Genomic DNA, 15,013 nt, shown 5'->3' on the forward strand with positions numbered 1-15,013 from the left:
ACGGTGACGCCCCTGGCGGCGACGCGCCGAACCAGGAGACGGCCAGGTCAGTCCGGCGCGGTCCGGCGGTCTGGCCGTCAGCGGTTTGCCTGGTGGTCTGCCGTCTGGCCGTCAGCGGTTGGTTGGCTTGGTGGTCTGGCCGTCTAGCCGTCGGCGGATGGTCTGGCGGCCACTGGAGTCGCTAGCGCCGGGGATTCTTGCTCCGACTGGCGCCGGAATCGCGTCCAAGTGAAATCGCGCCCACCAGAAGCCGGCGAAACACAGCAGGCCGTACCTCCTAAGTTAACTCTGTGTATCAGCTCGTCGCAGGAGTTTGTCCCCGTCCTCGGCTCCCACCTGGAGCTGGTGACGCTAATGTCCTCCTATATGTTACGTGCGCTAATAAGCAGCAGGAACCGATGTTGCTCGAACAGACCCACAGCGTTTTTGTTCACCAGCTGTCTGGCTATACTTGTGTGGGCTTTCGGGCCAGTTGGTGCTGGTGTGACCCGGTGACGGCTGGTGCCGCTCCTCCGGCCGGACCGCCGCCGGTGCTGGTGCGGCCCGGTGACGGCTGGTGCCGCTGTGCGCGGCGCACAGCGTTGACCGCCGTTGGCCGTGTCAGCTGGCTGATCTGTCTGTCTCGCCCGCGCCAGCCCGCCGGAGGGAGCCGGCATGAACGAGTGCGCCCAGTTCTGCGCCAAGCTCAAGGCTCAACTGCTGCTGGCTCATGAGGAAGTGGTGAGTGCCCCTCCCCCTTCCCCTCGCGGGCGGGGCCAGGGTGGAGGCGCCGACGGGTGCGGAGGCGCAGGTCGCGGCGAGGTCGTGTGGGAGGGCCCAGCAGGGTCACATCTCGGGGTTATGGTCGGTTCATGTTTGCGTGTCCGGAAACGTCACACCTGAAGGTCTTGGGAGGTTGCGTCTGAACATTCTGGCTGGGTCATGCATGGAGGCCCTGACTGGGTCATGCACGAGGGTCCTGTCTGGGTCACGCCTGGGCCTGGGCTCAGGGATCGGGGACGATGTGTTCACGTGTAAAGTTAAACAAGCAAACTTAGCAGATGTTTGCAAAGGCAGCGTGGTTGGACGGGACGCTGCCTCGTCAGTGATGTCCCTAACGAGTGATATTATGGTCAGCTTTATTTAAACGTGTCGACTTGTGCCACACGTACCGTCAGCGGATAATCCGCCGCGTGCGTCCTCGGGCCGCGCGCCGGGGTGTCGCTTCACCCACCCGCGGCGCAGTTGGGATGTCGCTCTACCCGCCCACGGCGTCTCCGGGGTGTCGCTCTACCCACCCGCGGCGTCGTCGAGCTATCGCGCTACCTACCCGCGGTGTCGCCGGGGTGTTCGTAGTACCCACCCGGGGTGTCGCTCCACCCACCCGCGGCGTGCTGACCGTGGCCCCGGCCGCCGCCAGGTGCGTCGGTACGGCATCTCCCTCAGCGGCGGGGCGCTGGACGGCGCCAGCCCGGCGGCGGACGACTCCGGCATCAACGGCGACGCGCGCACCGACGGTATGGGAGCGGCCCGGCCGCCACCGCCGCCGCCGGGGCCGGGGCCGGGGCCGGGCCCGGGGCCGGCTGTGGTGTCTGTCGTCTATCTGTCACTTGATCAGCTGTTCTGGACTGGCATTGATGGCATTCCAGACTGCGGGCAATCGTAGACCATTGCGATCGGAGGGTTATAGAGTTTTATATTCTGATTGATTGTACGTCTTGTTCATTGATCAGGTAGCGGTCCCTAGTCGCTCTCAAATCCCGAATCTCGTAATATCGGAGACTAGATAGCACAAGTCGCTTAGACAGCCAGCGCGTTGCCGTTTTCCGTGTGGCTTGCTGCTGTGCTGTGGTATACTTTGCGTGCTGGGACGGGTCGGCGGTGCGCGTGGGTGACCCTCGCCCCGGCGCCGCAGGAGAGGGCGGCGAAGATGCCGAGCTGCTGTCGCCGGACGAGGTGAAGGTCACGCCGCCGACAGACGCCGCCGGGGACGCGGCTGGAGGCGCCGCAGAAGGTCACAGTCAAGGTCAGTCAGCGCCGACGGCGTGCGCCGAGGAGCGTGTATGGTGCCGAAGCTGAAGTGGCAGGGGTCACGGATTACTGGCACCGAAGTCAAATGCAGTTTGGCCACGGTCATGGGAGGGATTCATCGGACTTGACCTTGATATGTCCCTTTGGTTGCAACCCCCCGCTGAAGTCACCGGTCTTGTCTCTTACTGAGGGTGGATATTTGAATTTGACATCGAGATCGATTATCTCAACCGTAAGTGTCGCAGCCGCCTTTTGAACGCTTACTGGTTTCAGCTCTATGGTTGCAGCCCTTATGGGGACCCCGTTCTGAGGTCGATGACCCGGCACCGGTGCAAAGTCCCTGATTGAGCCCGGTGTTCAGGTCATGGACGCTGTGTTGCAGAGTTCACGACCCTGCCTTCGGTGCCGGACGCGCACAAGTTCAAGGTCAGCCTGTTCCAGCCTGTGGAACCGCCCGCCTTCATGCGGGCCGTCCGGCGCGAGATCCGCATCCTGACCAGGGCCCTGCCCGACGGCATTATCGTCAAGGGATTCGAGGAGCGAATTGTAAGTGATGATAAGCTTCCTTGTGACTTATGACACTCACACCTTGGCCACGGCCCTGTCTGAGGCTTTCAGCATCAGGCAGTTCGAGGAGGCTGTGGTCGGTGGATGTTATCTGCTTGTGATCGAGATGTGCGTCCTGATTAACACCCTGCCAGAGAACACCATCATCACGCAGTTAGAAATATGCATATCGAGCGATGGGAAACTGCACGGCATCAGCTAATTCCACCTTGTCTGGGAGAATCATCTTCAAATAATTTGAAATGCACATGAGTTGTATGTTAACTCATTTAAGGCCCGCTATAGCTGGACTATGTCTGGGATGTGAATCACACATCCTGATCAGCACTACCCTGTTATGAGCTGCACTGGGTCCTGGATCGATTTGGGCCCACAGGTTTCGATTTGTGTCCTTTTTAGGGCCCTGACCCCCTCCCAATGTGGAGTTGGGCCCCCAATGCTGGCTTGCCCCCTCCCCCTCCCTCTCAATGTTTTTGACTGGAATACTACAAACAACGTGGGTAAAAGATGATCATAACACAACAGCTATCTTCATTTGATCTTTCTGCGTGGTGGCTTCTGGTACTACTTTCATAACAAAAAGTCATGGATGCTCTCACGTCAAGATAAAATCGTAATAGCTGAGCGGATAAACAATGCAATAAACTTCGCATACCTAGTGTCGTAAGATACGCAACGGTTTGTGAGGTTAAAGTGAAAAGCTCTGGAATATGGGAATGACCTAAGTCCTCCGTGGCTAAACCCGTCCCCGTCCCCCACGACCAAAATGCCTGCCGCCTCCCATGACCGCCACAGAAGAGCGTCATCGCGCCCTAAGGTGGCCTCTAAAGGGGCGCCTTCACGTGCCGATCAGAAGAGACGCGTGCGTCCGGTGTCTGCTCCCTGGATCCATCCCTGTCTGACTTCTATGCTGCGTAGATTAAAGACTTATAAGTTTACAAAGATTAGAAATATTTATTGCGTTTTATTAAAATAACGCGGGATAAATCCCGTGAGAAAAAACAGGTTGGTTGTAGGTTGTCAGGTCTTCTTTTGCCCCCCCCCCCAATAATTTGCAGAAATTGACACCCCTGGTTGGGCTGTCAATAGCGGATGACATCTGGATGTGTAGAAGCTGCTCAAACTGTTCACGAGCTGAACCACCTGTTTTTTGTTTGTTTTTTTATTGTCTTATTTTTTTCTCATGGTGTTTTGTGTGTTATTGGTGTTCAGTGGTGGATAAAATTTTGTGAGGGTGCCAAACATTTTGATTTAAGCAAGAAGAGAAACACGTGAATCTTGGTCCAGTAAGTAGTCAACTCCACAAACTTTTGCTGTGTGCGCGATGGGGTATACAGCGTTCGCAGTGGAGCCTGTTTTGTTGGATACAGGGGATGTAGCTTCATGATGGCATGTGGTGCACATGTCAGTCCGTGAACAAGGATGTTGCAGCAAGCTCAGTTAGGCTACATAACAGTTGTTATGTAGCCATGTCGTGGTGCATAGCTAATCCGTCGTCTTTGTAGAGCTGGAGTATACCTTTTTAGCCAACAGGATTTCGGAAACCGTCGTCTCTGTGCATTGTCACAGTCGGTTAGGGAACACTCGAGGTACACCTTAAGGGCATCACGTTCAACACCTGTGCCCAGTAGTTATTTTCAAATTTAATGAAATGATGTGTCTAGCGTGGCCCCGAAGGATCGCCTTATTTAGAAAGTAAGAACCGCGCGTGTAGAATCCGTCTGGTAGATCCTTTGCGGGCATTATTTCTGTGAAAAGGTTCCTGACCCCGACGTGATTTGAACACGCAACCTTCTGATCTGGAGTCAGACGCGCTACCGTTGCGCCACGGAGTCGGTGGACCGGGGCGGGCAAATTTACCTTCCCATCGGTGCAACAGAAGTTCCGCGCCCAGCGTGGATGTTGAAATGAAAATGGTTGAAAAAAATGGATGTTAGGTGCGTGAAAATTTTGCGTTTTGGTGCTCTTTTCAAAGTTGAAAACACTGCTATACGGATCTAATTTCCCCAGTCCAGATCTGTGTAAGGAGAGGCGGCGCCACGAATTTTCATGGGGCCTCCTGGACGAAATAGGACATCCTCACTCCTGGCCAGCGTCGTATTCAAGAGGCAGGGGTGCCGAAGGCATGTCCTTGTTTAATTAACTGCTACGGCCTATTATATCTAAGTAAAACAGTTTCAATTAAAAATTCCGAATGGGTCCTTCTGGCGATCCAGTAAAGGGTCTCGGTAGTGTAAAGGTAGCCTCGGTAGCCTCCTGTTGCAGAAAAGGGCCCCTGAATCAAAGAGGGGCGTCCTATTCTGGGACAGGATGCTTCCAATTTACGAAGGAGGCCCGAAATTTAGCCAAGCGGCCTCGTTTTTCCAAACAGGGAATCCTTATCCAGAACCTCAGCGTTCTGATGCATTAAGGGCCTCCTGTTTCTAGAAATGGGGCCTCCCGAAGATGAAGGGTGCCTTCTTATCCGGAGTGGGGCCTTCTAGCTCGTAACGGGGCCTTCTTAGCACAACAGGAGCCTCCTGATCTAGAGCATGAGCTACTTTTTTATTAAGGCGGTCTCGTAGTGCAGAAAACGGGCCTCTTGATGCGGAACAGTGTCTTCTGAGCTCGATTTATTGCTCTGTACCTCAGGTTTGGGGGCCTCATTTATCGGAGTTTTTGGTACTCTACGGTTAGCTTCTGTGCTATAAGTTTAGGAAAAGGGGCCTCTCAAAAGGTGATAGCAATTGGGGTGCTACGGCCGCTCCTGTTTCCAGGTCGGGGCTCTTTGGCGCTACTCGGACATGGGGGTCCCGACGTGTCGTGTCCACGCGGTAGTGGTTCCCATGGGGCTCCACGCGCTCACGCCCCCTTCGAAGTTCGAACGAAGTGTAGCAAATTTTGTTGTCTAGGCGTGGACTACGGGCTGCGTAACGTACACCACGTAGGCGTCAACAAGACTAATCGACGCGACTGCCCAGGCGCATGCGACGTGGCCCACCAAATGATCATATAACAGAGCAACAGCACAACACAATCGCAACACCGCCAACACTTCCCTCCCCAAAACAGGGGAGACAAAAGAGCACCTACGACTAGAAGCGTTGTGCGCACGGGACCACGGCCTTATGTACTACTTAGGTACTTAAGTCTTATAGACTGGTCAGATCAAGTTGTGTGTAGCGTCAATCAAAAGCCTCAAAAACGCATCGTCGTGTGCAATGTCAGTGCGCTGATCAAATCTTGTGAGACCATCGGTGGGTGTACAGAGCGCCGTCTCAGGTGAGATTTTACATCTTACAAACTTTGGGAAGAGGGCTTGCCCCTGTCCCCCCGCCTCTTCTGCTGGCGGAACTCGTGGCACGTGTTCCGCCAGCAGCAGAGGCGGCGGCCAGGATTTTCTTAGGGGGAGAAAGTTCGGTGAGACACATCACGCCGATTTGCGTGGCTCCCGCCTCGTCTCTGAACAACGAACCATGCCGCATCATGCATCCGGGAGGAGCAAATCTCTCGGTTTGGACGGCACTCGTTTATTTACGGCATCCGCCGATTTGCGTTGCTCCGCCCGGCAGTTAGATTCATATGCATTTGGAGTTGAGCTGGGGCGGGGTGGACCCGAACTGTGCTCTGAAGCCCTCGCGATTCTATGTCCTGATAATGTCCGGCTTAGGCCTTAAAAACAGCTGCATGGACGACACTGCTGCTACTGGCGGTGGCGTGTGTGTACTAGTGTAGTGTAGTGTGACGCATTGGCGTGAGACGTCGGGACCATGGCTCCGTCACCTGACCGCGTGACGCCCGTGCCCGTGCTGCCAGCCCCGAATATTTGCGTCGGAGGGCTTGCGCTCAGGACTTCACCACAATCAGTTGTTAGTCGCGCGAGTTCTATCATGTCAGTTTCCAGTCCATGTTCGGGCTCACGCACGCCACGTTCAGACGGTTCTGTTTCCATTATGCTTTCAGTTATCGAGGTCGGATCAGATGCGTTACATATATCGTAATTATTTTCTCGACACAATAATGGTTCCTTGATGATACCTTTCCACATGATACCTTTTCATGATACCGGTGACTTATTTTTCGTGACTGGTATTCTCGTGATGCTTTGAGGCTCTTGTCTGTAGCTGTCCTGGCCGTTCGCTAAACCCATTTGTGTTGTCGTTACCTGTTCTCGGCGGCGCCACATTGCGCTCACATCATTGTCATGTGGTGCATCATTTGGGATAGTGCCGTAATAGCATCCTTTGCGCAGCCTATTTCTTACAGTACGGCGGTGCCATGTGACCAGCTGTGTCCTGTTGTCGGGACCCGTACCCGTTTCCCTGGTGTTTGCTGTACCGTGTTCCGTCGTAAGGACCGCCAACAGCGGCCCCGAGCACATGCGCTGAACCAGTGCCGACCTCCGCTGGCCCCGTGTTGACCTGCGCTGACCCCGTGCTGACCTCCGCTGTCCCTGTGCTGACCTTCGCTGACCCCATGCCGACCTCTGCTGACCCCATGCTGACCTCACCTCTCAGGACCTGTACTCGGTGATGATCACTGGGCCGCGCCGCACCCCATACGAGGACGGCCTGTTCTTCTTCGAGGTGCAGCTGTCGCAGGACTATCCGCGCAGTCCGCCCATTTTCCACTACATCAGGTCAGCGGTGCCTGGCGGCGGCGCGGTGTTCCTGAACCGACCTCCCGGTCTCGGAGGTGTTTTTTATGTGTGTTTTTGTCGAAGAGCCCGCACAGATGGGCGTCTTGGTCTGAGAGCCCTCAGGCGTCGGCTCTTTCATGTCGCGCTGCATTCGCAGTGTGTCGCAAGTGATCCGGTCGCTATGCGAAGGTGTGTACTCAGATGGCCTAGTCTCTTCGCTTGCGATCATGTGTCAGGATTGTTATCATGTAGTGCAATGACCAGCCCCGACAGGCCGTTTCTATACGTGATAGGCAGCATCCTTTATTTGCGCTGTCTCGCTCTGACGTCATGACCCCATGGCGTGAAGCCCGGGAGCCCCGAGCGGCGGAGCCTGGCGGCGGTCATTGAAGTCGTGTCACGAGCTGATCGCGGGCCGTGTGTGGCGTTGTGCCGCTGGGCTGTGTTATGGACGTCTACTGCCTGCTGCCCCAGCTACTGCTCGGACCGGCTGAACCCGAACCTGTACGAGGACGGCAAGGTGTGCGTCTCGCTGCTGGGTACGTGGGGCGGCCGCGGATCGGAGGTCTGGTCGTCCTCCTCCAGCCTCATGCAGGTGCTCGTCTCCATACAAGGTCAGTCGCGTGGCGTGCCTCCGCCAGCACGTCACTAATGATGCTGGTGCATCGTGGGGTCCGAGCGTGCGGTTATGCTACTGTTTCTGTGCGCGTATTGCGCTGAGCGCTGTGTATGAAGGCTCTGGTTCGATTCCTGACGCTTGGGACTTTCACGGCCCCCGGTGTCCACGAAAATACAGTATCCATGGAACCCGCGTCATTGCATGCGTTGATAGTACCCATAAATTGTGACGTGTGTTATGATGCTATTCAGCTTTCGACGCCGTGGTGCATTCCCGCGATGCTACTCGATGCCACAGAAGTCAGCGACTGGTGTGCCGGGCTCTGTGCTGCCTTGTTCAGTCAGCGTCTAGTTCTGTGCGGCCGTGTCTGGTCAGCGTCTAGTTCAGTGCTGCCGTGTGTGGTCAGCGTTTAGTTCCGTGCTGCGGCGTCCGGTCGGCGTCTAGTTAGGTGCTGCCGTGTCCAGTCGGCGCCTAGTTCAGTGCAGCCGTATCCGGTCGGCGTCTAGTTCGGTACGGCCGTGTCCGGCCGGCGTCTAGTTCGATGCGGCCGTGTCCGATCGGTGCCTAGTTCTGTGCGGCCGTGTCCGGTCGGCGTCTAGGTCGGTGCGGCCGTGTCCGGTCGGCGTCTAGGTCGGTGCGGCCGTGTCCGGCCGGCGCCTAGTTCTGTGCGGCCGTGTCCGGTCGGCGTCTAGTTCGGTGCGGCCGTGTCCGGTTGGCGCCTAGTTCTGTGCGGCCGCAGCGACCACGAGCACCCCGCATCGGCCGACAGGTCTAATCCTGGCGTCGGAGCCATACTACAACGAAGCCGGCTACGAGAAACAGCGCGGCTCGCAGCAGGGCGCCGAGAACAGCCGGCTTTACAACGAAATGGTCAGTTGGCGGACCACAGGTGGCGGCGACCGTGTGGTGTGAGGCGGCCGGCTGCGGATGGGTGGGTGTGAGTTCAGTTCCCGCCCAGAGAAGTTTTGTAGGCCATGGAGTGTTGGCCCTAGTGACTGTTCTGAATTGATGACAACGTAACATAACGGTTGTTCAAGGTCATGCCGACCATCCTCGTATACCCGAACGGAGAAGAGTCGTGGGTGGGTGAAGGGTGGGAGTGGGATGTGGGTGGTGTGTTTAAGGAAAGCGTGCCTAGTTCCACCAGCGCTTTAAGTCACAAGTGCCACCTTGAGGGCGTCATTGCGCTTCAGATTTTGCCTGCGAAAGAGATGGTATAAGCCGAGACCCCAGCATCGAAGTTTCCTCAGACTCTGACACACGCACAGCGGTCAGTGTGTCAGCGCGCGTGTTACCAGTCGCACCCCGTGCCTCGCCGGTGATCGTGGAGCCGGTTCGCCCGGCTGCGGGTGGTTGCAGTGTTTGTATCTTGGCATGATCCATTAAAAATCACACTATGGGTGTTAATGCACTCCGGGCCGCGTCACTTTGGATGTTGGTCCACTCACTCTACACTGCGTCGCACTGTCACACTTCACACGTGATTAGCAGCACCGCTCGTCCGCAGGTGATCCTGAAGCTGGTGCAGTCTCTGACAGAGATCCTGAAGAACCCGCCGTGTGTGTTCGTAGAGGAGGTCGGAGAGCACATGCGGACTCGCGCACACAGGTCAGTGCACTACCCAGGCGCAGGCCACTGCTAGCCCCGGTCACTACCCAGGCGCAGGCCACTGCTAGCCCCGGTCACTACCCAGGCGCAGACCACCGCTAGCCCCGGTCACCACTCAGGCGCAGGCCACTGCTAGCCCCGGTCACTACCCAGGCGCAGGTCACACGCTAGCCCCGGTCACTACCCCAGGCGCAGACTACTACTAGCCCGGTCACCACTCAGGCGCAGACCACTGCTAGCCCCGGTCACTACCCAGGCGCAGACCACTGCTAGCCCCGGTCACTACCCAGGCGCAGACCACTGCTAGCCCCGGTCACTACCCAGGCGCAGACCACTGCTAGCCCCGGTCACTACCCAGGCGCAGACCACTGCTAGCCCCGGTCACTACCCAGGCGCAGACCACTGCTAGCCCCAGTCACTACCCAGGCGCAGACCACTGCTAGCCCCGGTCACTACCCAGGCGCAGGCCACTACTAGCCCCGGTCACTACCCAGGCGCAGGCCACTACTAGCCCCGGTCACTACCCAGGCGCAGACCACTGCTAGCCCCGGTCACTACCCAGGCGCAGACCACTGCTAGCCCCGGTCACTACCCAGGCGCAGACCACTGCTAGCCCCGGTCACTACCCAGGCGCAGGCCACTACTAGCCCCGGTCACTACCCAGGCGCAGGCCACTACTAGCCCCGGTCACTACCCAGGCGCAGACCACTGCTAGCCCCGGTCACTACCCAGGCGCAGACCACTGCTAGCCCCGGTCACTACCCAGGCGCAGGCCACTACTAGCCCCAGTCACTACCCAGGCGCAGGCCACTACTAGCCCCGGTCACTACTCAGGCGCAGGCCACTGCTAGCCCCGGTCACTACCCAGGCGCAGACCACTACTAGCCCCGGTCACCGCTCAGGCGCAGACCACTACTAGCCCCGGTCACCGCTCAGGCGCAGACCACTGCTAGCCCCGGTCACTACTCAGGTGCAGGCCACTGCTAGCCTCACTAGTCAGGCGCAGGCCACTGCTAGCCTGGTCAGTCTCCTCTCAAATATCGGGGTCAAATGCACGGCTCAGCCATGCTTGTGTGGTTGTTTTGTTTTGTCGGGAAACACCATCAATGGGTGATGCCAATGAGAAAGCGTTTGGTGTGAGTTGATTGATCGAGGACGGACAGCCGGTCAGACATGCATGTCAGTCATAAGTGATCAGCAACCACCTGCACTGCTGGCACCACTTTCGTGGTATTGTGGCTAATGTGTGACATCTGTGCGCCGTTTGAGTCAATGCCGTGTGCTTCTGAGCGTCGCCTGTCACGTGTCGGGTGGGGATGCCGGCTCCCCTGCAGGTGTCCGCCGTGGGGGTCCCGCCGTCTGGTGCCGGCTCGAGCGTCACTCCGGTCCCCTGCGCCCTCCCCATGAGGTCATCTGACCTGGCCCGACCGACCTTACGGAACCTAACCCAATTTGGGCTGACGTTGCCTGACCCGGCGTGACCTGGATCGATGTCACCTGATCTGCCTCAGGCTGATCGCGCGTCTGCGGCACTGGCTGGAGGTGTCGGAGGCGGGCGGCACACCGACGACTGGTGAGTTTGCTGTCGACCTGTCCCAGTGTGGCTCCGGGGATAAGGGCTGGGTACAACGCTCGATAAGGTGGTCTGGCACGGGTTCGTCGCTGTTCGTTACATGTGTGTTGCTGAGACTGAGCAAACCCGGCCCCGCCGCTTCCGGTGGGAGCATGCTGGCCGGCGGCTGACCTCTGACCCCCCTCCCCCCTCCCCCGCATGCACGCCCGGCAGCAGAAGGCAAGCCTGCCGAGTTTGACCGTCCTGACTTCCCGCTGCTGCCGGCCTCCCGCGGCTTCGGCATCACGCTGCGTAAGGCGCTCAAGACGTTCGAACAGGTGAGCTGTCGACGCCGGGTGAGGCGGACGAGACTGCGGTGCCCCGGCCCCGGCCCCCGCATTGTGTGGGCGCGGAGAAGCATAATAAGCTGCCGTGGCGTGTGTGGAGAGTCCCTGGTGCCATAGTTGTGATAGGCAAATGTCTGAGGAGCCGGCCCCGAGGATGGCAGTGTGCGGCATGGAGTCACGAAGCCGCCGTGGGAATAATATAGCAGGCCGTGTGTTTCATGTAACTAGGTTGAATGACTCCTCGGATGTGGCGCCGTTCGCCGCAGCGGCAGTAATGGTGTGAACCGGATACGTGTAACACCCTGGGGTGGATGGGTGTGAAGCATTGATCGTTTGGTATTGGTGGATCCCACGGTATTGTGATGTCTTGGTGAGGGATCGGCTTCACAATGGCCGACGGAGGGCGGCGCCCGAAGCCCAGGTTGCCGTTTTCCCGCTCGGCCGCTGACCCTGCGTGGCGGCTCGCACTGGCCTCCGACCGCTCCCGCCTCGGTCACTGCGCTCACAGAACGGCTGGCTGACCCAGCTCTCGGGCTGGGACGCCTCCCCGTCCGCGGAGCTCGGCCGCCCTGACGACGGCGCTCGTTTCAGACGCTGCAGGAGTACGGCGTTCGGGACGGCGCCGCCCCGCAGCCGCCGCCGCCGGCCGACGCCGCCTCCAGTTAGCCTTGGTGGCGCACTAGGGCCCTTTGTAACCAATGATTCCACTGACGGATTGGTGCGGCGCCCACGGCGGCGGGCGGCGGGCGCGCGCGCCGCGTGTTCTTGTGCTGTTCGGTTTGCCCCCCCCCCCCCCCCTCACACACGCGCTCCCTCCACACCCTGCGCGGCTGAGACACCGCGGCGGCCGGCCAGCGCCGCCGCGGTGTGGACGTGTGGAGCTGAGCGGCCGTGTGGACGCGTCACTTGATCGCGTGGATGCGCCGCCGCGTGGACGGCGGCCGCCGGCGCGCGCGGCGGAGGGCCGAGAGCGCATGGCGGAACCGGATCCTCTGCCCCTGACAGGGGCGAGCGGACCGGCCGTTGAGTGTCGACTCTCGCTCGACGCTGGGGCCCGCCGGTGGCCGCGGCAGAGTCTGGCGCTGGCGCCAAAACGCGGCGCGCGCCATGCGCTCGCGCTGGCTGCGACCGCGCCTGGTTCGCGCCCGGCTGCGGCCTGGGCTTCACTACTGAACGTGTGTGGTGCTCTTGGTTCGGCGAATCATGAAGTGAGGACGGGCGGTGCGCGCACTCGCGCGTTTTAATCGCCGCGGTGTAATCTTATTGCGAATAAACCTGTTAAGCTTGCCCGCTGTTTGTTCGCTCTGCTGGATGCGGAGGAGGGGTCTGGGAACAGACACTAGGTTCGTCGTGCTGGGAGACACAGCTGACGGTACTTAGTGCGCCATTAACAAAATTCCGGAAGGTTTGCAAGCTGACAGCTGACGGTCAGTTTGCGCCCTCGGAGGACCGAGTAAACCTAGCAGACACACAAATCGCGGGGAGGAATAATTCATATCACGTGAAAGATTTGATTGAAACTCATCGGTTGTACCGTTAGTAACTGTAGACAGTTAAGTGCCAGTGACTTGAAGAAATGAAACTGGACCATTTTCCCATATCAAAATCCTGGCCGCTCACTGACAACACTGGTCGATGCCCGCCCTGCTCCCGGCTCGTGCCAGCCTGGTGGTCGACTCCCGCCACCTCGCCTGGCGCCTGGCGACACTGACCGAGGGGGTCGTCCCAGTCCGCCGCCCCGCCTTCCCTGGCGTTGCCGCCCGCGACCCTCCGAACGAGCGGCCGTCCCAGTCCGCTGTCCTGCCTTCCCTGGCGTCGGCGCCTGCGACCGTCCGACCGAGCGGCCGTCCCAGTTCGCTGTCCTGCCTTCCCTGGCGTCGGCGCCCGCGGCCGTCCCAGTCCGCTGTCCTGCCTTCCCTGGCGTCGGCGCCCGCGACCCTCCGACCGAGCGGCTGTCCCAGTCCGCTGTCCCACCTTCCCTGGCGTCGCCGCCCGCGACCCTCCGACCGAGTGGGCCGTCCTGCCTTTCCTGGCGTCGCCGCCCGCGACCCTCCGACCGAGCGGGCCGTCCCAGTCCGCCGTCTTGCCTTCCCTGGCGTCGCCGCCCGCGACCCTCTGCCCGAGGGGGAGGTTCTGCCTTCCCTGGCGTCGCCGCCCGTGACCCTCCGCCCGAGGGGGCCGCCCCTGTCCGCCGCCCCGCCTTCCCGCCCCCTCTGGCGTCGCCGCCCGCGACCCTCCGACCGAGGGGGCCGCCCCTGTCCGCCGCCTCGCTGGCCTGCACCACGGTCACACCGGCCGGCCGCGCAGCCTGCTCCCGCGCTGGAGCCGCGGCTCGGGACGGTGGACCTCACGCCGTGAGACCCGCGAGCTGGCAAAAACAGAAGCACCCGAGCTTATCACAATTAGTGTTTGTGTATTGGGGCGTTCAGGCACATCGCTAACCGAAAGAACATGGCGGGAACACGGCCATGGACATAATATCATATCAAGACAGCGCGCTGATTCGCATGCAGTATCGTTGCCACTGCAATAACACAATGTGCATTTCATCTGCCCGCTCGACTTGCCGGAACTGGGCCGAACACACCCGTCTGGAGAAGAGGAATGATGGACAACTGCCATCAACCGTCGCTGCAGTATTGCTCGAAGGGTAACAAAACGACCGCGCGTCCGTGAGCTTCCTGCACAGACCAGAGGGAAAAAGCAGGCGAGTCCGCTGAAACTGATGACACAAATCAACAACGTATGATTTCAATCTCGTACAAACAGCTGCATCGAACAAAAATCTGGCAGTGTGTCTGCGCATTGCACCGCAGGTTCAACGTCCTACGCGGCTTTTGTGGGCACGGCATGCCCAGGTGGTCACATTTCGATAGGTTTACTTCCCGGCAACCAGCGTCCAACGGCAACGTCTCGACGAAAGACTGCAGCCCCAATAGAGCCAGTGACAAATCTCGGACCACTGAAAGATACGCCGGGATATGCGGTATACGCGGGAGGAATGCTACACCAGCACCGGCTGCTGAGGAAGACCGGGTACCGGAGCGCCTTCAGGCCGCTACCGAGTGGGCGTCTGCACCAGAGGTGGGGACGAATGCTCGTGTTATGGCGCTGTTTCTCCCGGCTCTATTCACGGCGGTACCTGTGCTGCAAGTCCCCCTCCCCTCCCCTCCTCGCCCCCTCCCCGCGAGTCATAAGTGAGTCATCGATGGCAGCCAGATGCGTCCACCGCACCACGCCGCGTGCCGCGCCCCACTGGGGTGCCACCCAGGTCACGTGGTCAGCAGGAGCTGCAGGTCGTGGCGCGCGGCGCCGGCTCCTCCCAGTAAGAGAGATCCATCACGGGCAGCGCCAGCGAGCCGCACGGCTTTGGCGCGTTGTCGGCAGATGGCAGCAGCAGCGGCCGCGGCTGCGCCTTCTCCAGCCGGTCGGACGTGTCACACAGAACGCGGGCCAGGTTGGCGCGCCGAATCTGGCGCAGCTGGTCTAAACGGCGACGAGACAGTCGGTTAACGGCTTCACGACATTCTGATCGCATTCACTGCACAGTTAGGACCACTTTTGTCTTCACGCCCACCCTCTCCCAGAGCTGCTGTTATTCATAGCGCGGACAGATAGAGGGGGGGGCGATGCGACCCCTGCCGCTTCAAAACTCATGAAGATGAGCTTAGAAAAAACCTAGTGGATTGGTC

General features: G+C 59.5%; 2 protein-coding genes, 1 long non-coding RNA gene and 1 other non-coding gene across 4 annotated transcripts in view; 2 read left to right on the forward strand and 2 right to left on the reverse strand.

Annotated features, from left to right (window-relative positions):
• Positions 1-12,113, forward strand: part of LOC119113546 ((E3-independent) E2 ubiquitin-conjugating enzyme) — a 29,253-nt gene extending 17,140 nt beyond the window's left edge. The window contains exons 20-31 of the mRNA XM_037237844.1: positions 310-368; positions 636-720; positions 1,400-1,496; positions 1,895-2,005; positions 2,393-2,556; positions 7,074-7,195; positions 7,670-7,809; positions 8,584-8,684; positions 9,322-9,422; positions 10,934-10,995; positions 11,209-11,312; positions 11,913-12,113. Of these exons, the coding sequence (XP_037093739.1) occupies positions 310-368; positions 636-720; positions 1,400-1,496; positions 1,895-2,005; positions 2,393-2,556; positions 7,074-7,195; positions 7,670-7,809; positions 8,584-8,684; positions 9,322-9,422; positions 10,934-10,995; positions 11,209-11,312; positions 11,913-11,987 (1,221 nt within the window). The 3' untranslated portion in view covers positions 11,988-12,113. The remainder of the gene's footprint in view (positions 1-309; positions 369-635; positions 721-1,399; positions 1,497-1,894; positions 2,006-2,392; positions 2,557-7,073; positions 7,196-7,669; positions 7,810-8,583; positions 8,685-9,321; positions 9,423-10,933; positions 10,996-11,208; positions 11,313-11,912) is intronic.
• LOC119114228 (uncharacterized) lies at positions 2-1,955 on the forward strand. The gene is made up of 4 exons (XR_005096000.1): positions 2-46; positions 636-720; positions 1,400-1,496; positions 1,895-1,955. It is a non-coding gene; the product is annotated as an uncharacterized LOC119114228 (long non-coding RNA).
• Positions 4,341-4,412, reverse strand: TRNAW-CCA (transfer RNA tryptophan (anticodon CCA)). The gene has a single exon. It is a non-coding gene; the product is annotated as a tRNA-Trp (tRNA).
• Positions 12,114-14,494: 2,381 nt separating the features above from the next.
• Positions 14,495-15,013, reverse strand: part of LOC119114292 (peroxidase) — a 43,651-nt gene continuing 43,132 nt past the window's right edge. The window contains exon 15 of the mRNA XM_037238489.1: positions 14,495-14,807. Within this exon, the coding sequence (XP_037094384.1) occupies positions 14,602-14,807 (206 nt within the window). The 3' untranslated portion in view covers positions 14,495-14,601. The remainder of the gene's footprint in view (positions 14,808-15,013) is intronic.

Source organism: Pollicipes pollicipes, unplaced genomic scaffold (genome assembly GCF_011947565.3).
Source record: "Pollicipes pollicipes isolate AB1234 unplaced genomic scaffold, Ppol_2.1 Scaffold_7262;HRSCAF=8765_pilon_pilon_pilon, whole genome shotgun sequence".
NCBI classification, from domain to species: Eukaryota; Metazoa; Arthropoda; class Thecostraca; order Pollicipedomorpha; family Pollicipedidae; genus Pollicipes; species Pollicipes pollicipes.